A 23243-nucleotide genomic window follows, 5' to 3' on the forward strand; every position below is an offset into this window, starting at 1 on the left:
AGTCAGAGTTTCAAGTACATTTCTTCTGCAATTGATACAGTTTCAGGGACTCCCTGTTGTTTGTTTCCTCCTCATCCAGCCCCAGTTCTTTTGTGTAACCCGGGCTGGGGAGTAAGTGATGTTGACCAGAATAAAAAAAAAAAGTTGACAACAAAAATGTGCAGCTCTTTAGGATGAGAGGAGGTGGTGATTTTTTCCACATTCAGTGTTCTGGTGTGGTTCATCACACTGGTGTAGGACAGTTGCCTGAGGAACATGCAGGGAAAGCTGCTTAAACTGGCACAGTTGGAAGAAATACTTTCTGAACCTTGGCATGTTTATCTCTTCAAGGTGAACATTTTTAATAATGATTAATTTTTTAATCTTGTTTTGGATACGATTTGGATGGAAAGTACTTGTGTTATTTTTGCATTGGACAGAATTTCAGACTTCTGGCTCATGCAGATAATAGGGTGGGATAGGTTTAGCATTTTTGTCCTCTTTGAGGAATAAAATCATCCTCAACTAGAGACTGGATTAGCTGTATTACAAAAATTACTTTTTAAAAAATGAATGAAATTCTACTTTAGCTAAGGAGAACTTTTTTTGTTATTGCAGTATCTTAATTATCCTGCTATAATATTTGAGGACTTGTAGACTTTGTTCTAGCTTTTGGTGTACAGATGGCTCAAAGAGAAGGTTTGGAGGAAGAGAGTAGTGGATTTACAGGTCACTTCAGGTTTGTGTTGGGAAATGTCAGCTCCCAGAAAAGAGAGCCTGATATTTTCCTAATTTTTGCTATTGCAAGGGTTTCATGCACTTGAAATTTCACTGCTCTGCAATAAGAAGTGCCACAGAAAGTTGCTTAAAAATACTAATGAAGAGGATGATTGCCCTTTATACTAGATCATAAAATACTTTTGTTTGATTGTCTAGTCACCACAAAGAATCCCACAGAAATGTTACAGAAGACTGAATTTGTGATTTCGTTATGTTATTTGAAGTTCTCTGTAATATTGCAGATACACTTCTCTGCATCTTGCCTTTGTGTGTGTGTTCTCCTTTGTTTACAGCTCACTTTGTATGGTAGAACAGCAGCCCTGACTTGTTTGGGCAGCTGGTTACTACTGCAGTGTGGATAGGTGAAGAACTGGGTTTTTTCCCTTATTTAACCATGTAGAAAGGTTTTGTGGTGTTTGTTGTTTTTTGTTTTATTTTTTTTTTGTGTGTGTTTTGGGATTTTTATAATCATTGTTTGTAGGTTTCTCTCTTTATTTCCCAGTGCCAGTAGTTGGTATAATTCAATATACTGATTTGCTTTGTCTGTCAGTAATTGCAGAAGGTCTGACAGTGGTTGAGGTTTGTTTTTTGAAATAGTCACAGTGTGAGAGAGAGACTATGATTTCTATTACGGCCACGTTCTGAAGTGTCTGAAGAAAACATGGCAGTGGCAGTGTTATTAACATGAAAATCTCCTTTTAACTCAAGCAGTTCTGTGGCATGCTCTGTCCAGGGGACTTAAAGATTGTACAAAAGCATTTGCTTTGTAAAGCAGATGCAATGGTTTCTGCACTGAAGCAACGAGGCTAAATAAAATGACTTGTGAAATTAAAGACGGCCATCTCCTTGAAGAAATGCATCTTGTTTTCCTTCTTCCAGCCTTTACATGGCCTTATATTGTCCAGATTACTTTGGGTCTCTTTGTTAAATGTGCTTTGCATCTCTCAGTTAATTTTGTGCCAGTAACACTTTAGGCTGATGGCTGTGGGTCTTTGTGTATCCATTTAAGTTCACTGCTAGGACATGTCCACCATTTGCCACCTCTCCCATTAAATGGCTGTCAGCAGGTTTACAGAGCTGCTTTCTTGCTTTGCATTAATTTCTCAGTAAATGCACTGAAAAGCACCTATAAACAGAGAGCACAGTTTGTCTTGCAATTTCTAAAGGTAAATAGAAATGCCATGAGCAGTTAAGTCATATTTCATATACAGTCATATCAATATGATTAGTAGGAAGAGTCACTTCTTTTTAAATTTTCTTTTTTCAACTAACCTTTCTCCTTGAGCTCTGACCTCCAAAAGGAAAATACTGGAAATCTAAACAAGTGTGTGTCAGTAGATTCTTGCATGTTACTGTCTTGTTGAAGTTGTATATAATCCCATGCTCAGATGTACAATTGGTTCCGAAATGAAAATCTGTTAGGATTACATCAAACATTATCCTACCTGAGATAAGCAATGTGGGGAATTTTAGTGATTAGTCCATGAAAGTCAGTATATAGATGGGTTATTAGTATAAGGCTTTTCAAGGAATGTACTAAAATGCAGGTGTGCTAGCTTAATTTGATGGGCTGCAGCTAGTTTGTTGCATATTAATACAGTGTATTTTTTTAGGCTAGGAAATTCTGATTCTAGTTCTTAAGACAAAGAGTCTTTTTTTGGGGTGAAAATTCCTTTCTTGAAGGAAGCAGTAAAAGCAATAGTAAATAATAAGAAGTGAAGTAGTAATTCTGTATATCCAAGCTCTTATTAAAATATTACTTTGGAAATCTACTTCTGAATCTGTGTGGGAGGCCAGTGCAAGATGTGGGAAAACTGAAGTGTATTGACTGGAGGTGTGAAGTTTAATCTCAAGCTTAATCTCGGAAAAATGTATCTGAGACTTTACTATACTTAGCCCTATGCTGAAAGACTTCAGACTTTATTTCATTTTAGTTTTACATTCTGGATCATCCTTTGTAGATGAAATTTGAGAACAAATCATTGTGTTGACAAGTTTACAACCTAATTTGGCATGACCAGCATATGGAAAATGCTGAAAGAAATTATTGACTTGTGCAACATCACCCAGAACACAAGTGTTGGAGAGCTGAATAGCTCCCAAGTGCTTTGATACAAATAAGTATCCTCTATGCTGGGTGGCCCAGTCTTCTAAAGGTTACCAAAAGTTTTATTCATTCAGCTCTCTGTGTCTTCTTACACTGTGCAGGACTGTGAATTTTTCACTCAGAGATGTTCTCTTCAGAATCTTTGTGTTTTATACATTTGTCTGAATATGTTAAGTTGGTCTTCTGAGGGCTGTTCACTGCTGCTTTTCTGGCAGCCAGTGGTTGATCGAACCTATCTCTCCTACCAAACCTGCTGGTGGTAAGTTGCCCACTTCTACTGGTCACAGCATGTTGGTGAAATAAACATTTTTTTAACAATGATCAGGATCTTCACTACCTTCTCTCACAGAAATTTGTATTCTCTGTTTTATCCCTATGCAGTATTTCTTTTTACCCAACATCTCTATGCTCTGTACAAATAAAGTTAGATAAACCTGTTCCTGATGCAGGAATAAAATCAACTTTATCACCAGGTATGTTCTATTCCAAGTGGTTTCTAGGCCACTTGAAAGTAGTACTATAAAGTAAGGTCAACATCTGACTTAAATACTTTGAGTTCCTTTCTGTTCTTTAGTAATCATTGCATTGTTGCTGATAAAATGTTGATGATTATGAAAATGTGAAAAACAAACCAACATCCAAAACAAAATACAAAAATCCCTTCTAGGAATGCTTATGTTCAACTTCTGTGTTTCAGATTTTCTTGCAAACCATAAACTTCTTTGTGGTTTTTTACTGCCTCTCAAAATCTTTGGAGTGCCTGCTGCTCCATCTTGCCCAGCATTAGTTAAAATCAAATCAGTTCTAAGGCACTTCTGTATAACATTTTATGCAGGATTCTTTACTATATGTTTTGATCATTCCCTGACAGTGCTGAAAAAATATATTTTCATGCTGACAGTTCCCTTGTTCTTTTGCCAGGGGTAAAATCTTGTGCTGCCTATGTAAGTGGTTTTTTTTTGTTTGAAAGGTTTTGGGGAAGGGATGGGACTGGCAGGTAGGTGTGTGTATAAGTATGTTACGTTATGTGTTAGGAGGAATATATATAAAAAACATGCTTTGCATAAGTAGAGAAATGAATTGAGCTGTGTGTGGCTCATTGTCCTGAGGGAGCTCATTGCAGGTTTTGGTGAAGAGTTTGCCTGCTCCATATTACTTACCTGACTTTTATAGTTTAAAAATATTCTATTACTCCAGAGATCTGTCAGCCACTATGTCAGGGCCATCTCTAGCAAAACACCTTTAAACCTGGCCTTTTTGAATATGATTCCAACAGTTTTGGTAGCCATATCAAAAGTAAAGATCTCTTCAATCCCACAACACTCTGTGCCACTGAGATGGGAAAAAATTCCTTTAGCCAGGAAAATATAACACCAGTAACTATTGTTTCCCATAAATGGAGTCCATTGGAGGTAAAAGCAGAGCTCCTTTAAGTGCAATCAAATTTTCCATTAGGAACCAAAAAAATCACAATTTCAAAAGCTGCTTTTAGGTATCTTTACATGGAAATGGTAGAAGCCAGCTTTGTGAGGGCTGTTAGCCTTGTAGTCATTTTAGGGTCTCGTAATTTTATTTACTTAAAATGTGTTGATATATAGATATAGGTCTGTGCATCCACTAATTATCTATAAAACTAATAAAGTAATGTTAAAAAGTAAGACATGAAAGTAGGAAAATAAAAGGATCTGAAGATGTGTGATAAGTTTGGAATTTCCCACAAATGACATACTACCCTAAACAAAAATATTTAATTTTTCCACATGCCTGGTTTGTCAAATATGTATTTATGAGGAATCAACAACATTTAAATATCTGAGATGAAAATTCAGGTCAGAGTATTGTGTAAACAAAAATAGCTATCCTTGAAATAAATAATAAGTCATCTCAACAAGCAGGAAAAAAGATTGTTTTAATATTTTCCTGTATTCCAGACTTTTACCCCTGACCCTATAAACTGAGGCCTGATATATATCTGGGGCTATGTGGTGATTACATTATAAGTTCAGAATTTCATAGGGCCTTGAAGGACATTTTGAACTATGGGAGATTTGAGCAAGAGAAATTTAGACTTCAACACTTAATGTAGAAATAGCAAGACATAAAATCACATGTATGTTAATCAAAGATCTTTGAGGCTCTAGCACTGGGAAGCAAACTTCTTCACAAATACAAGGATTTGTTCCATATTGGAAAGGTCCTAATTCAGGTTAAGCCTTTCTTTGCTTAGATACTTGTAACTGAAATCTGATGAATGTTTAACTGGTGTCTGACACAGATCCATTTATTTACTCCTTATAATTTGAAAATTGGTGGTCAAATCTTAAAGTATTGACATCAAATGTCAGACACGTTCAGTAACTTGTTTGCACGAAGAATTTTATCAGTTGAATCAGAATCCTTGTGTGTTTTCCAAACTGCTTTCCTTCCCCTTTCCTTCTATTTCATCAGAAAATAACTCAGCAAGTGCTGTGAACATGTTATGACTGTGTTAAATACTGTTAAATACAAATGTCAGAAGATGTTCTGAAGAGTTACATTGCTCTCGAATTCCAGAAATCTGTAGGTGAATTGTGTAAGTCATGAAACAGTGAATGGCAACGGGGAAGTTACCTCATTCTTTTGCGTCTGGTGCAATTAAGAGAACAGAAATAAAATGCACTTTGGAGGCTTTGTTTTCCTCAGCCTCTTAAAGTTCCATTGCAGAGTTCTTTGCCACACAATCTCCTAAAGCATACTTTTTGTATATAAAATGCTTTGAAATGATATATTTTAAAAATCCAGTTTAAGCAAATACATAATATATTAATGAACATACAAAGAATTAAAATCCTGGTGGAATTCTGTAGCTAAAGCAATTTATATAATAATAGGTGAAGTCATAGAAAATCAATATGAAGTTCTGAAGAATAAAATTTTTCACAGCTGTCTGCCTCTGTAGTATTTATATAAAGACTTGTTAGCACAGACTATGCAACCGATAATAGAAACTGAAGGGGAAGGTTTCTTAATCAGTAAAAAGATGTCATGAAGTCAGCTAAAATATTTAAAGTAGTAGAGATTTTTGAAGCCTAATGCAAGTTGCCTCTCTTGCTCTTCTTCTTTGCTCTTCTTTTCACTTCTGAGAAAATTCAAGTTTTGCATTTGAGTATGGATTTGTGTTTTTAAAAGGGCAGAGTAGCATGTCTTGTAATTCTAGCTCATGTATTTACTAAGAATGTGATTTGACAGTATACTGTGTATCAGAGTCTCTGATAATAACTGCCTGTCATGGTACTTGATTAAAATAACTTGATTTTTTTTGTTTTCAGGATTTTTTTGTCATTTTCTTTGTCTTGTCTTTCTACAACATGTTGATTAGAAGAAGCAATGTTATACTGGCTAGAGAACACAGTAATTGCTACCTGCTTGCTCAGTAAAGCCCTAATTAGTGTGAATGAGCATGAAAAATAGATACTAAAATACAGTAGATAAGCGTAATACTGTGCCACAAGAGAAAAGCTTTCTTCATTGTGACCAAATTCTGGCATATTTAAAGTATTAAGAGGATTAAATGGATGAATTAAATAGTTGTGCACTCACACACCATTTGCATTTGAGAAGAGGGACTATGTGGTAGAGTTTAGAGGAGGAAATGGGTGCCAGCCTGCTGTCTCTGCAGGGACAACAGAAATGATAATGGACCTACTGGGTTTCCTCACAAAAGTTTTTCTTACTGAATCATTTTTAGGAGAGCAGCAGAAATGCATAAATACGATTAGATTTAAAATAGATATACCTTAGATGTATTTTGTTTGTAGATGTGCTTTTGTTACAAATATTTGTTACTAAATTACTTGGTGTTTATATATATATGTCTCTAATAATTTTGAATCTTGATTAACCTAGGACTATTGAGTGCTTTCTTAAAGATGACAATTATTATTTTAAAAAGCAGTATGTAAATTGCATGCTGTTATTGCAGTATCTCTTTTTGATTTTTATTTTCTGATAAAATTGCTTTCAGGTTCATGATACCTAAAGAGCTTCTTTTCTCTCATCGTGTAGCTAATCACTCTCTGTTTATTGCCTTTTCTCTCATTATATTTAGTTGCTGAATAGAATATCAAATAAATATATTTTGGTTGCACTTACAGTTTAGTTGGATAAAATATGTGAAGTTGTTATCATCTTGGCTGCTTTTTCATTTGCGTCTACAGATTTCTAATCACTTCATAATTCAATTATTCATTAGTCTGGTGTGTTTTTAAACAAACCTTGTAAGTTGTTGTTATATACTCTGAACATTTGCAAGAAATAGCAACTGTTCTTAATTGGATACATCTATATTCTAGTGTTCTTTACTTTTCTGATGCAAATTCTATTTCTTTAGCTCAGATAATATTTCCAGAAATACATTGTTGGCAGCTGAATACAGACTAGATGTTGAGTTTTGCCTAAACAAGTCATGTAACCTCTTGCTTAAAAAACTTCCAGAAATTCCTAGTTGTGGACTTTCCACATCTGACTGCTTCTGAAAAACTGAGCAAGCGTAGGTCCCAAGAAACTTTTAGGCATCAATGATAGATCCATGTCATAACACACTATAGAGAGTTTGTCTCCTCTTCTTGTGAAAAATGGTAAAACTTTGTAAGAAGACAAGAGTAGTTTTAGCTTGGCACTTCTGGATCACTTTTATTTGAACTTCAATTAGACAGCAATTTTGTATTAACGAAGCGGGGCTGTGCTATCAACCTCTATTTTTAAAAGCAGATGTCTTTGAAGGTATTTTAGTACTAATCAGGCATCCAGGTGGAAAGCTACAGCTTTCTGTTCTTCACCACATGAGATTTGATGAAAGCCTTTCATTCTGCTGTCATTGAACAGGTAAAGAAGAGAATAGAAACTCTCCTTTCTCAGTATTGGAATAGCAGGCTGAGATTTGTTTCCCTAAAGAAACTATGAGAACGAGTTGAGAATAGCAGAAGAATAGCTCTGTACCTTTACTGAACTTTCAGATCTTCTTAAATGTGATACTTCTGGCATGCTCTGCTTTGACAGGATTCAGCTGCATTGGGACTGCTTTGCATTTGCCTGGTGTTAATGTGTTTGCTCTCTCAGCAGGTTAAGAATAAAGTTGCTCTAATTTGCTTCTAGCCATGGGGGTTTTTTATCCCTTGTGCTTGATAACAGAAGTAAGAGAATGACCTGAAGAAAAAGAAAGTAGAATTATGCTCATGTGATAAGACAATGCAAATATGACCTACAGTAGTCTTAACTTTCCTTTTGTATGTCTTTAAGATACCATTTGATTGGGAATATTATCAAAAAGGAGGGGAAAGAAAATGCATGAAGTGTCCATCAGTGTAACATGTGACACTGCTTCCTAAAAAAGAGTGTTGAAAGAAGACATGTATCACTACAATAAAAATAACTATTACAGGACTGAAAGAAACCTAGAAGGCAGCTAATGCAGAAAATCACAAACACAAGTCTTGAATTTAAAAGATGCTGGCAGTGTAATTTCTGGGCATATACAATTTCTGGACATATACAATCACTCCTCAATGGCCAATGTCTTCCCCAGTCTTTAGCATGAATTAAACAAAAAGCTTAAGAATCCAGCATTTTACAGGCAAGCCTGGTCCTAGTTGTCTTTGTGACTGTAATGCTTTTTAAAAAGTCACTACTTTTCTGCTACCTAATTTTGATGTGAAAACTAGTCTGAAAATACTTCAGGTGAGTGCCATGTCTTCAACATGAGGGGCTGCTGCAGATTTTCAGGCTGATGCAGTTTTTCTCCTGGCATTGCAAATCAATACGGCTGTGTAGTTTTCTTGTAAAGCAAGTTTGATGGGAAATACTGACTGTGTAAATCATCTTTAAATTGACTAGGGAGCATAAGATTCACATTTTTAAAACTACTTTTTTGAGGGAGTGTGGAGAAGGAAAGAGATTTCAGGTTTGATAAAGGAAGAATAAGAGAAAGTGGCTCAAGAATCAGACAGTGGTAATTTTTCTATACATTATAATGAGCTACTTCACGGTTCTCTGGAAAAGGAGAGCAAAAGTCAGGAACTGAAAAGCTCTACATGTCAGCTGTGGCATTACTTCATTTAAAGTTATGTTAGTCACTTTGCTGTTAGCAAAATAACAAGCTACTTGAGTATTGTGTAATGTTTATAAAGATGTTACAAGTGCTGTTTCTTTTCAGAAGGGCTGGGTGATCTTTTCAAAAATAGTTTTTAAAACCAGGTTTGTTTGTCTAGAAGGATTAAGATAATTAAGCAACATAAAAGCAATAAACCTTACAATTCACGAGCACTATGGCTATTTGCCGAATTTTTGTATTAGTTGATTTGTGACATTGAGTTCTTCACACAGTATCCAGTGAGGAACTGTATTACTTCTTTTGTCGTTCTTTCCTCAGCTGCATTTTTTGCCACAATGTTGCTTGCTCTCTTCAAACTGTTTCCTGTGCACAAGTGAGCAATTCCTAAATAATTCATTAATTTGAATAAAATAATGTTTGTACAGGGCCAGCCAAAGCTATGACTAATCAGCACCCTTCTCTCCAATTGTGACCAAGGTGCCAGACTAAGCAAATAGGGCAAGCTGTTCTCAAAATTTCTAAAAATACTCAACAAAGAAACCCTTCTGAAATTTGAAATGAATGTTGGTTTCCTGAGTTTGTCACGCATCTCCAGCATGAAATTGGGCTAGTAGATTAATTTTCCTTATGCATAGCTGTTCCCTATCTCTAAAGACAGTTGGATACCCTTAAAAAATGGTTATGAAAATATAGCTAACAGTACTGAATGTGTATTTGATAACGCTGAAAAGATCACTCAACAGTAAACACTAATTTAACCTTCAGTCATATAGCATGTGACATTTTCCACTCTAAATGGTGTGCAGTTCAATGTAAAGCGGCTTGAAATAATCCAGTTGAACACACTACAGAAGCTTGGATTTCATCTGTTGCCTCTGCTACCACGGTCCCTTCTGGGCTACTAATTTATTTGTCTCTGTTTTAAAAAAAAATCTTTCAAATGTGCAAATTTGAATCTTCTAATTAAAGTCGCATCACAACCAGAACTTGTTTTGTTGGTAATTTAATAGAGCAGAGTTTAACTTGGGACAGATCCGGCAAAGCAGAAGTAGCACAGCTGTTACTGTAAATGTCTGCAAAACATAAAAATGAGTGTTCTTGCTTAAATTAAATATGAGGTCTTGAAATCTTGTAATTGAAAGTTCAGCTTCTGTAATCATACTGTTTATCTCAGATGTAGCTGACACATTCTAGTATAGCCTGGGGAACTTGGAAATGAAGGAAGCAGGAAGCCAGACCAGTGTTGCAGTCAAGATTGAGTTATGTTCTGAACTGGAAACTGGAAGAGATTATAGATTGAAGTCCCAGAGTGCGTTGTAGAGGTCACAAATTAATTAGCAAGGGAGTCTGTTGATGGAATTGAATATATGGGTTTCATATCAGAGGGTTTGTAGTGCTAATATGTTCTTAGTCATTTCTGAATTTGGCAGGAAGAAGATAGGGCATAACCAGCAACTCTCTCGAGTCTGTGAAATCGAGTGCAGGAGATTGGCAGATGATTTGCCTTTATGAAACAAGATTTAAGATTGAGATTTTGAGTTCCTATGGAATATCAGTATAGTTAGCATGCAGGTCTACAAACTAATTTCTTAATTAAAAGTCTTGGAGAAAACATGCATCAGCTTGGAATTTAGTTCTAGGAAAAGAAAAATGCAAATATTGGGCTGTGGTTTGGTTTAATCACCTGAAATCCCTTCATTTTAGTTCTGCTTTCAGTTGAGCTGCCACAGTTATTTGCTGTGAATTTTAATGTACTAATGTTTACAGAAACCTTGGACAAGTAATAGAAAGACAGATGTTTCCTGATGTTGTCTTCCAGAATAACTAGTGCAGCCTATTTTTATTTGAATAAACATATAAAACATCTTTTTGTGTGTTTAACCAATGTTTCTAGAGATAACCCAAGCCAATAGTATTAATAAAATTAATGGTTCCATTGCTCCTGTCCCATGTAGAAGAAAAATTCTTTCATTTTTATCTGTGCTTAATGTATTTTTTGTTGAAGTTTATCTTATATTTAGGTATTAAAATGTATCTGGTTTTATATATATCACTATGGTCCTCATATCTGATTATGAGAATAAAATCTATACTTCAGAACTGTAACTTCTGAAGTTGTTTGCCTCCACTATTTTAATGCACAGACAATTAGGCAGCATTGAAATGTTACCTTACAGCATTTTAGATGAGGACAAACACTGGAACATCAGTCACAGAGCATTACAAGTAAGATTTGCCGTCACTGTTTCCAAGCCAAATCTATTGAATGGGTAAATGCTTTGCTCCCCTTTTTTTTCATAGATGCATTTCTGTTTCTCCAGCAAGATTCAATTTAACATTGGAGATTGTCCTGATAAAAGTTACCACCAAGTGTTCATATATTGAAGAACTTGCAGACTTTAATTAGAAATAGTCAATGCAATGGATGACAGATTTCTGCTCCTGAAGACTGGTGTTTGGTGTACCCTGTATTTGAAGTGATACAGGAAATCCTTGTTCTCTGTTTTTCATCTGCATTTCTATTTGCTGGTTTGAGTGTTGCATGTATTCCCTGTTTAGTTCTGTAGGAAACATTCAACTCTTGTCTTTTCTTCCCCCAGATAGGGGCTTTGTTTTTATTACTTAGGCAGAACAGGGGAAATTGTAAAGCAAGATGGCAGGGTTGTGAGATTTTTTTTTTCCATGCATAGTTGAGTTGCCCACTGTAGTCGGTAGAAGTGGATATTTCAAGAGAGCCATTTAGGCACTGTATATTGTAGCAGGTTTTTTGCTAGTGTTGGCACTCAGAATGTTTTTTGTTTTTCCAGAGGTGACTGCCTCAGTCCTCTCAAACTTCTATCAAAACAAAATTCTTGCCATTAGACATTGTTGGTACCACTCCTTTGTCTCTTAGAAAACTACATAACTGGTTGTTCCCACAGATTTATACAGCAGAATTTACCAAAGATGAAATGACATCAGTCTTTTTTCTGCAACTATATCTCTTTTTCTCCTATTTAATTTAAAATTTATGATTCAGGTTTGATAATGTGTTGCACAGCAAGGTGGTGCCACTTCGCTCTTTTTTTCCCCCTTTTTTCTTTTTCTTTTTTTTTTTTTTTCCCCTCCCCTCTTTCCTCGCTGAAGAAAGTAGAAATAGTTTCTATTTTGGACAAAAAATCTGTAATGGTCCCCTGTCATATGGAAGATGAGCATTTCTGCTGTCTTTGTTTTATGTGTCAGAAAGAGGATCAAGGGCAAGGTTTTTGTTGATTGTTTGAGATGAAAAGGATGAATTTAGTTACCAAGTTGCTTCTGTTAAATAATCAAATTTGCCATAGCAGTACTTATTCTAAAATTGATATACATAAAAAGAGACTCTTCAAAAGTGTCTTTACAGAAATAAGGAAGGGTTTTTTTTTCTGCTGAAGATGATTAGGATAGAAATCAATGCAAGGAAAGAAGGTTTTGGAAAATGCAGCCTGATAGAACACCTCCCTCTGGTGGTAGATACTACAGTTCAGTCTGCTCGGTCACACCGTGACTGGAACCTTCATGGCGGGAATGCCACTGCTACTGAGGAGCTAAAAGATAATTGAATTGCATATATGGTTTCCTCCCTCTGGGTATGGTGGGGGAGGTTTAGGCTGCTTGACCCCCCTTTACTCTGAATTTGTCAGGTAATCCATACTTTCTTCTCCGCCCATCTTGCTGCTGGGATTGGTTGCATTTTGCCATTTTTGCTGGGCTGTAGGAATAGGCTCTATGGATGTTGGTGCCTTAAGCAGGTAATCAGAACAGTATGCACGAAACAGCTCACAGCTTCTAGCAATCATTTGGCTCGTTCTGAAAATTTAATTAATCTCTTAGTTTATTCATATTTAGCTGCTTGGTCTGAATTTCATGTGCCAGTCCTCAGTTAGTTTCCACAGTAATATCTATAATTACTTGCACTTGAAACACAATTAGCCACCTTAACTGGAGGAGGAGGGTTGCTGTTAACTGTTTATCTTGTAGAGTATTAATGCCAAGAAACAGATTATTTCAAAGAATTTTTTTTATCAGTTGAACAGGGATGGGTTCAATCTATCAATCAGGCATGTGAGCTCCCAAAGAGGCTGTAGAATTGTTATTTCTAGCTCTGTTTAGGCATAACAAGAATGCTTTAAAATGCTTCTTGTAGGTATATTTTAGTTCTTTGCTTTTCAAGCCCATTACACTTCAGAAAGTGTAACAAACTAGCAGAATGTGTGAGAATAACATTTTTGATCCTCGTTTTCCTTTCTCTTTAGTAAGCATTTTATGATTTTTCCTGTTGTTCTTTCACAGCACAGTGAAACTTGCTCTTATCCCCCCCATCCAGACTGAACACTCAAAACACTTTTAGCTTTGTTTTGTATGTCATTAATAGAAGAACCTGTGAAACCTTGTAAATCTTCTCCAAGGCTGCAGTTGAAAAGCAAAAAATCTGGGACATTTTCATGAGTGGGAGTCCTAATTCCATGACTGTGACACTGTTAAACTCAGAGAAACAAAACTTTAGACATTGAGGACTGGCTACAGAAGCCCATTTTTGTGTGCAGGATCCCAGCATTACCAGCACTTAATGCATTGTTCAAGGTCAGCACATCCCTGCTCTGATTTGCAGGTTGGTGCTTTGCTGCTGTAGACTCCCCTTTAAGGGATTCCACACCTATTGAACCAGATAACAACCCTTTGCAAGCCAGAACTCTGGAAACACCACTGGTGAAAGGTTATTTTTCCATATCTGCATTAATTTGGAAGTGATAGCACAGGAAGTCAGATCACATCAAATGACAAATCATGGACATGAAAAGCAAAGGGATTGTTTTCCTCTTACACCTCTTTTATTGCACTTTGTCTTAATATGGAAATACAGACATAGACAAGAGTGGGTGTTTTAGGCAATTTCAGCAATGATCCTCCAGCCCTGACAAGCAGAAGGATCACTTCATCATCATAAGAGATGCTTCAAGTTCTCATGTCTTTGTTACTTAAAAATAAGGTGAATTGAGGAGCAGTGTATTTATCTGTGTTTTCCACTGAGGGACAAGGAATGCAACATTCTGAGGAGAGCAGTTTTTCTATTCCTTTTTCTTTTCTACACTTCTCTGGTTTCTTGACATTAAAAGAAGCATCAATATCAAAATAGAGTCAGCATTTGTAAGGAAAAAAAAACCACTTAAAAATCCATGAACTTCAGATATTAATGCAATAGATTACTTTTTTTTGTAGCCATTTTGTATCAATTTCAAATGTTAAGATGTGTTCCAGCTTTTTTCTTTGGGACCAATTTGCTAATAATGAAAATGGTTGTTGTCTTTGACTTATATTCAACACTACTAATTCCTTCTTCCCAAAGACAATTTTAATAAGAAATAAATAAACTGTTATTAATTCAAAACTTCGTCATGTTTTGTTGCTCACAGAGAGGCCCAAGCAATGTTTATTTTATGTAGGCATTCGATGTCTGTGTCTGATATTTTTGTTCCTAAGGGACTGGAAAAGAAATATTTGTATTTAAACTTTACTGAGAATAAGCTTGGTATCCTTAAGTATGGGCTTGGTTTCTGAGCCATGGTGTTCCGTAGTCAAAATTTAATGTAACATGGTGGTTTGTGGCAACCACAACTAGAGAGAGTTCTCAGTGTTTGAGCTTTGGGATTTATAAACCCAAGTCAACTTGTCTATTCTTTATCCTTGAGCTCTTGTTTGTTTTTTTTGGTTTTTTGGGTTTTTTTTGTTGGATGGTTTGTTGGTTTTTTAGTCGTTGTTGTTGCTGGCAGGTTGAACACTACTCTCCAGCATTTCTATATGATTATGGAATGTGGTGGAGGGGATGGTAGGTGGGAGACTACAGCTACTCCCTTAAGCTTCTGGACTCCTTGCATAGTTAATAAGCTCTGGAGCTTGAGGCTAAGGCAGCAAGGTGTCAGATGAGATTTCAGTGAGTGTTCTTACTTGTGTGATTAAAACGTTACTTCAGTTTTCTTCATGTTATTGTAGATTATTGAAGTTACAGATTGCTTATATAAACTCTAAACATTGCAAAGTTGTTGCCCGAGCAATGGAGGACTGTCAGACTGGGAGTTTCCTCTCCAGGCTTTCCTGTAGCTAGTTTGTGTGAAAGGCAGATGTGCATTAAAAGAAGCATCAGGTTGCAGTAAGATTGAGAAGAGTGGGAAGATGACCCCTTATACTTCATCATTCATTGCTTTGGTGGTAAAACCTAAAGAGTGAGAAAATACGAAATCTTCCTTACAGACACACATTTCAAAGTGTTTGGTTTGCTCTGGGAAAATGAGGCCCAGAAATGGGAGAGCCCGCGCTCCCTTTTCTTCCAGAACAGCCTCTGGACTGTTCAAAGGAAAAGAATCTGATAAATAAGCGATTCTGGGAGATGTTTTGAGTTTCAGTATTGGTAGTTATTAAGGTGCTCTTACTGAAGATAAGGGTGAGGGAACTGATGAGTGGTTTACTACTAAGCAAGGTTTAATCTACTGCAGAGGCCTATGGTCCCTTGTGAAAATCCTGTCAATTTATGACATAGTCAAACATTTGGGAATGCTTGAACCATAAATGTGACTATTATTGACAGTAAATGAGGCAAATGTGCACGTTAATTGGAATCACATAAATTAGACTGGAGGAATTAATTAAAAAATAATAGACATGTGTCTTGAAATTGGAAGGTTCTCTCTAGATATTGGAAAGGGCATGGTAAGGTGACTTGAAACATAGCTCCAGTATAAGAAAAGCTAATTGAAACATTTCTTTTATTAAAATAATAGTTCCAATGTGTCCAGAATAAATATGAGTTGAAATTAAATTCTGTCAGTTAACAATCTCATTTTCAATATCCCTCATTTATTATAAACGCACCTTGAAAAGTTCACTTCATTAGTTTGTTTCATAGGACTTGCTGCTTTTGCAAAGTGCTTGGTTTATGGGTTCATGGGTCAGTTGCCTCCACCAGAACAAATGTTACTTCCCCTTTAGGAGTGTAAGTTTTGATGTCTTATCACTCTGAATTTAGTTCAAACTTCTACATTTACTAATCTGTTGTTTCATGAAGGGGTAGTAATACTGAAAGAATTCTAGTGATAAACATACCGAAATTTAGGGGAATAAATTTCGTGTGGCAGCTTTTATGGTTTGTGTGCTGCTCTTAGTCAGTTTTATGCTTGCATTTTTGAGCATTTTCTAGAATTGTCTTGTCTGTTGTGAAGTGCCCACGTCACACGTTTTCCAAGTTATCTTTGAGAACAAATTCTACAGATTACAGCTGCTTAGATGTTTTCACCAGGTACTTTTTTAAAATTTTCCCTTGTTTAATTCTGTTAATCTCTGCTGGATTACTCTCAGATTATGTTAAATGTTTGTTGTTTTTAAGTGCCAGATGGGTCTTCAAATGGCTGCAGGATTTTACTTTTCCTGGCTGTTAAGTAGTGGAGTTCCTTGTCTTCTTTCTTGGAGTTGGTAAAATTGTTGAGGTTGCCATCTTTAGCAGAGGAGCTTTGTAGGAGTCCTCAGTGAGCTGCTCACTCAGTTGGTGTCTTACTAGTCCACTCTGGTGTTTGGCCTTCCTAATGAATACCCACTCCACATATCTCTGAAAAATAAAATATTTCTTGTAGTCATGATGGAGTGATTTCTTTGTCTCCCTCAGTTAAATTTCATGCTTTACCCTTGCACTGGTATATTACCAGTATCCTTTGATACAGATTCAAGAATCCATAGAATATCAATTAGTTGGGTATTAAATTGTCTTTATGTCCTAGTTTTACCAGATGCAGGTGCTGTATAAGCCAGCCCCTCCCTGGTTTTGGGTTTTGCAATGTAACAGTAACTTCAAGTAGAGCTTTTTCACTGTATGTGCTCTAAAATAAATTGAAGTATGATGCTAACTGTGGATCTTAGGGATTCTCTAAGAGAAAAATTTAAAGTGGATTGTTAAAATAGGAGTTTGCTCTTCATGGCTTCAGCACTTTGGATCCTGTAAAAGTCAGTAATATTTATTCTTTTTTATGTTGGTGAGTTTTCTGGAATAATGAAATTTTAGTTGGAATAATGTAAGCCTGCTACTTTATGTAAGAATGGGAAATGTGACACCAGGGTGCAGAAGTTTTCAGTGACCTTGTTCCTGTACTGAAATAGCTACAGTAAGCAAATTGTCATTATCAGGCAGAGCAAGGAGTATTTGTTCTGTGGGGTAGCCATTCTCAAGGGATACTTTGTAGATGATAATGAAATTCCTATTTCATCAATTTAGGATTTCACAACTGCTTTGAAAATGATGGGATCATATGCTGTAAAAATGGCAATTTTTTTCATGTCTGTCGTGCAGTGTGTTATAAGACTGGTTAATACAGTTGCTCTAGATTCTTTCATACAAACTGCATTTTCCTTCCTTAAAAACATGCCTGCATATATAATAATGACCTGGATCTTAAGTTGAAGGTCATCTCTAACAGTGTTATGCTTGTTGTCTTGATAGTCTTTGCTTATTAGCTATTCATGAATTTTCTTGCTAAATAATAGGCAAAATCTGGTAGTCAGATCTAGAGGTTCCTGTGTAACTTTGGGGAAGAATCATTTTATTGAGCCAAGGGAAATAAGGTTTATTATGGAATGTCATCTTTAAGCAAGGAGTGCCTTTTTGGAGGGAAAACCAGGTCAAAACACATAATCACCAGACTTCCTCCCACCCATCAAAAACCCAACCAACCAAAACAAGCAAAAAACTCTACAACAAAGCCCCCACCAAGCTAAATCCCCAAAATATTGATACATTGCATAAGATTTACAAATGAGGTGGTATTATATACCTTGATCCTTATTCCTGAGTGATAAATACATGTAATTGCAGCTGTGTTGTCTCAGTGTTTGCCACCCTTGCAGATGCATCTTTTTTTGTTTTGCCTTTGTAATACTTCTCTGCTTATTTGAATAGACAATGAAATCCTTATGAAAAACTCAGTATATGCAATATGCAATGCTCAGTGTTATTTGAAACTTATTATTAAACATATTAATAACATATTAATAATGTTTGAAACATATATTAATAATGTGTTGCAATTTTTTAAAGTATAGCAATCGTAAAGGATAACTTAGCATAAAAAACTCATTTCGGTTTTTCTTCATGAAGAAGAAAAGCTGAAAAAAAGAGAAAATGTTGTATTTATGAGTAAAACCCCTAAGAGCTGAATAGCTTTCTTGTATCGTACGTGCTCATAACTCTAAATAAAGATGTTTTACAGAAAATCACCTTTCTAGTATTTTTACTGTTTAATTCTTTCAGTACAATGTACTGTGAAAACAGATGAGATCTGCTGATAGCTCATATAAGAATATACTGCAATTGTAATTTTGTACTTTGCAGTCTAATATATTTCATTTATATATTTATAAATATAATTACTATAATTAATTCATACCTCTGATTCCTTTTTATGACTTTGTCACCTTTTAATGCAAATGCCTTTGTGTATTCTATGGTGTATTCCCCTGATAGCCAGATATCTGTGTTTATTCTCCAAGAGGGTTAATACATCTTTCTGTCTGCATGTTATTTAAAAAGAAAAAAGCTAAAACTTCTCTTTCCAAGTAGAGTTTTATTGCCAGACCATTATCGGAGCTCCAGATTGCATTCAGTATGTACTGAAAGTGAAGGTTTTATCCATCTCACCTTAATTTATTATGCAAAATGTAGTTGTGTATGAATGACACTTGAAATGCCTTCAGTAAGCTATGAACCAGAGAAGTTAGTGAAGAGCTCTCACTAGGTAAATAAAATCTTTGGGACTTGCAGTACTATTCCCTGGCCATATGTGAACAGTTTGTCTATTCTCAGTTCTGTGAACAGACACATGATGAAAAGAAAAAAAAAAGGCCATAAGTTAAAGATTTCACAGTAGCAGTTTCAATAGTTTCAATGTCATAACATTTGCTACTTCCCATAGAGTACTCTCAGAAAGCAGTTTCTTTTAATTGTGGAACTGTTCTCTGAGTAGACTACTGCAAGTCTGTTGTGTACATCAGGATACTAATGGACTGGAGACATTTGATGCTATACCAACATGTTAATTTATGCTCTGTAAAAGAACAAATTGCTCTGGGAATAAAAACCATGCAGATTGTGCATTTAATGCAGTGTAAGAAGCTAGCACTCTCCAAATAACCTTTTTGCTAGCTCACATTGCTAAGTTAGGGGAACTATAGGATTGAAGAGTAAGGAAGTGTAATATTTCCTGTTGGTTAAAGTACTTACTTCAAAGACTGATTTTCTCCCCTTAGCATGCTGTTTACTCTGATACCTCTTCTATCACATCTTTGAATGAACTTATTCTTTTCAATGAAACATCTGTTTTAGGTCAGAGAATATGAATTGTTTGTAACTTAGACTCTGAAAATAACCCAAAGGAGATTGTTGAAGATGGCATGATTTCTTTGCCATAGCAGGAGTGCAAATGAAGAAACAGTTTGGCTTAGTATTAAATCATTTCATGTAATACTTTGACGTGCCTGTCTTTTTCAGAAGAAATGCTTTGTGATATGCTGATAATGTTCATACTTACCATTTGCCTTAAGTTTTAACTGATTGTAATCACAGAAGTTACCAGAAGCTGTGAAGATGGGTCATTTCCTGCTTAGTCACAGAGCCCTTAGTTAAGCAAAAGTCAAGAACTCAAGATTTTCTTTGCTATTTTGTTGGATATTGATGGCTAAAGAAGGCTACGTACTGGAATTGGGACTGTCTGATTTCTTGTGTCACAGAATCAAGTTATTTAGGTGGTGGAAGGAGTTGGATGTCCTAAATATTTGTTGTTGAGGCAATGGGTGAAGTGAACGTGCTGGGAAGATGGGTTCTTGCAGATTGCTCACCATAACCTGGTAACAGTAACTGGACAACTGAGCTTGCAGGTTTTAGGACTGTGCAGAAGTGTGATTTTGTATGGCAACTCCAGTTTCATGAGGTAAAATCAGAAGCTGTAAAGGCAATAGCCTTCATTCTTAATGTTATCTCATTAATAAAAATGGGCAGAAGATTGTCCTGCAAAAGAAAGCCTTACCTGAAGTCTGGAAACAAATGCAACTTCTTGCCTTCCTTTAGTCTAAGCTATTAGAATTCATTGTATATATACAATATGAAGTGATTGAATCATGTCTGTCCATTCACATAGTTGTTGTTTTGTTTACAAAGAAATACTAAGCAACAAAACAAAAATAACACTCTTAGTATTAATATCCAGTGCACGAGAGCTCTGAGATATTCTGTTTTTGCTCAACTATTTGAGATACTGGGTGTGTAACCCTTGAACTCAACAAAGCAAAAGGATTTTGGAGCTTGAAGTAGCTGACAGCTACTTATTCTTAGCAGCTTTTCTACCAAGCAGTAACAGTTTATTGAAAGTATTTCATGCATTTTATTGATAGATCTTTCTGTCTAGTATTTCCCCATATTTGCAGGAAAGAGCAAATTTTTATGTGTTATTTTGATGTTGACTCCACCATATTGTTAACAACAGGATACTGTGCTGTTTAACAAAAAAATACCCTACTACAGCCACCCCAAAAAGCCTCAAAAACCAACCAAACCTGAAGACAGTGGAGAAAGGGAGACAATGTTGAGAGGAAAAACAAAACATCTTTTTTAACAAATGGAGAAGGCTTGTGTTAAAAATTGCAAAGATGCATTTCATTAACTAGGAATGGGCCGTGCAGGTTTCATGGACTTTCGGTCACCCTTGTGCATTTTGGCACAGATTTTGCTAGTATAGTGAAAGTCTCAGGAAAAATGAAAAAAAAATTAGATTAAAGTGTTTCTCATGCCTTTCCAATTAAATAGGAACTTCTGCAGATGTTGATTAATGTCTTGCCAACTCTTGTTCTGGTTTTTCCTTGTTGAGATTATTAGGTGAGGTCATTGTTCTGTCAACAGAATTGCATTCTGATTTTAATCAGAATAAAGCTTACCTTTCAAAACTTGCCAGGGTCTTGCCTGTACCATGTGTATTTCTGTTTTATTTGTTAAGCAGTTAAGGCTTAACTGGATTTATTCAGGCTCAGCTCTCCTGGAAATACTGCCAACTTTTATGGTGCTTGCAGGAAGAGCAAGGTGATTTGCAAGTTATTTGTGTTAATGAGAGTCATGATTTACAGAAGCTAAATGCCCCCCAATACATGGATGAAATACAGAGGGAAGCTTCAGTTACAGTTCTTGTGTTTGGGGTGCTTGGGTTCATCAGTCTTAAGGCTTTTCTCAAGTACTGTTGTCTGTAATGAAGAAGGGACTAAAACAGGGGCCGGAGATGTTCTTGTGTTCCACTCAACAGAAAAAGTTCTAAAACTTTTTTGAAAAGTAATTGGTTTGCAGTCTGAATAAAAGTTAGTTCTGAACAGGAGGTCATGCATTAACGGAGGCAAAGAGCATTTCACTGCCATGGTGGATTTTGCTGCTGCAGCAGCTCTGAAGTGTTAAAATTACCGCAGCTGCCTCATTGTGGCTGGTGCAGAAAAGTGTCTGAAGCTTCTTGATTGCGCAAACACACCAATAAAATCCAGAAGCCCAGTTTGAGTTAGACTTCGTTGATACCTTGTGAGGCCTGAGTAGAACGTCTTGCTGAGTCCTGTACCTCATCCCTGACATAAAACTTCCCACTGGTTTTTCAGAGCTTTATTGGGGAGGTGGATGATTTCCTGTCTGCCAGCTCCTCCCTCCTTCTCCTCATCCTCCCCCTCCTCCTCCCTGGCTTTGAGCTTGTTCCTCTCCTATCTGGACTTCTGGCTGACTCTTCCACAGCAGAAGTTAAGGCTTAATTTCTGGCAAATCACTTAAATCCTAAATCAGCATTCAGGGACTGTTTGACTGTAGTGCTTCCCAATCCCAGTGAGTCATGTTGGCAACCTGTGTTTCTAACACATCATCATCTGCAAATATTTATAGACTGCTCTGTTTTCTTCTCTGTCATGACATAATAATGAGCAACCAAATATTGATTTATCTATGTATTTATGTATTGAATATATTCTACCCATGTATGTAATTTAGAAAAAATGTACTTAGATACCAAGTGGTGGTGCACTTCATCTGTCTCTTTACAAGGAAGAGATGAGAGAACTAGATGCTAAGCAAACCAAAATTCACCTGGTTGGCAGGTGTGCTTCCCAGAGGCAGAGTGTGCCAGACTGAAATCCAGTAGTGTAGCTGCTAGACTAATGCTATAATCAATTGTAGATCGGGATGCAGATTTGGGAAGGAGCTTTCAGTGGGGAATCTGCACTTGAAAAAATTTCCCCCCAAACCTGAATCTGGTTTGGAGGTAAGGTAAGCCAGAGGGTGACGTTTGTCACACACATGGGATTTGGACTATGAGGGCAGTTTGGAAACAAGTGTGACTTGGCATTTGCTGATAAAAAAAGAAAACTTTGAAATCATTTGTACACATCTTTAATGTATTTTAGTGATTTACCTTTCATACTTAACTCTCTGCTCTTAGATCAGTGGGCAACTTTTAGTGCCAGTGTTGGAGTAAGTGAAGGAAGGAGGAAACACTTCAAACTTCCACCCACTTCCTCCCAAACATTCCCCCCCCAAATACCCATCAAACCAGTGATGCAGAGGCAATTCCTCTCCAGCTCTCCATGCTAACCTGGCACTGTAGCTATCTACACTGGCTTTGCCAAAACTGTTACTGATGGGATTTTGTATAGTAGGATTGAAAAGTGTAACATTCCCATAGTGCTGTATTACATGCCTTGGTTCTTCCCTCACTGGATGTCTGCTCCCTTTATATTTTTATACATGCTTTGTGTAAACCCTTTTGAAAATTATACTGTGTGCTGTGGTAAGCTTTGAATGCTCGTAGATGGCTGGGGAAACAAGACCTTTGTGTAATTCTGAAAATGCTTTTTCTCCAACAAATAACTTTTAAGTTATTTTAAATCTGAAGTAAAAATTCGAAGGCTGCTGTTTGTATTTATCAAAGTGATGATACCTCTGGCAGTGTTTTGAGCTTATTTTTACTACATGGGGGTTTTTGCATAAAATTTGATTATTAAACTGAGCAAATGTGGTGACATATGAAATCTTGGTTTTGATAGATTTCCAGAAGAAACAGCCAGACGATGACTCTACTCCCAGCACAAGCAACAGCCAGTCAGATTTGTTCTCTGGGGAAACGAACAGTGACAACAGCAATACCTCTCTAACCACGCAGGCCGCTAACTCCAACCAGCAACTTTTGACAGAACTGAATGTAACTTCACCGAGCAAAGAGGAATGTA

At 36.3% G+C, this 23243-nt stretch overlaps 1 protein-coding gene across 2 annotated transcripts in view; it reads left to right on the plus strand.

Annotated features, from left to right (window-relative positions):
- The window catches only part of ZFAND3 (zinc finger AN1-type containing 3), a 134660-nt gene that overhangs the window by 64471 nt on the left and 46946 nt on the right, over positions 1-23243 (plus strand). For both annotated transcript variants that reach the window (XM_038132886.1, XM_038132887.1), the window contains one exon: positions 23061-23240. In XM_038132886.1, the coding sequence (XP_037988814.1) occupies positions 23061-23240 (180 nt within the window). The remainder of the gene's footprint in view (positions 1-23060; positions 23241-23243) is intronic.

The sequence above is a fragment of the Motacilla alba genome, chromosome 3 (assembly GCF_015832195.1).
Source record: "Motacilla alba alba isolate MOTALB_02 chromosome 3, Motacilla_alba_V1.0_pri, whole genome shotgun sequence".
Lineage (NCBI taxonomy): Eukaryota > Metazoa > Chordata > Aves > Passeriformes > Motacillidae > Motacilla > Motacilla alba.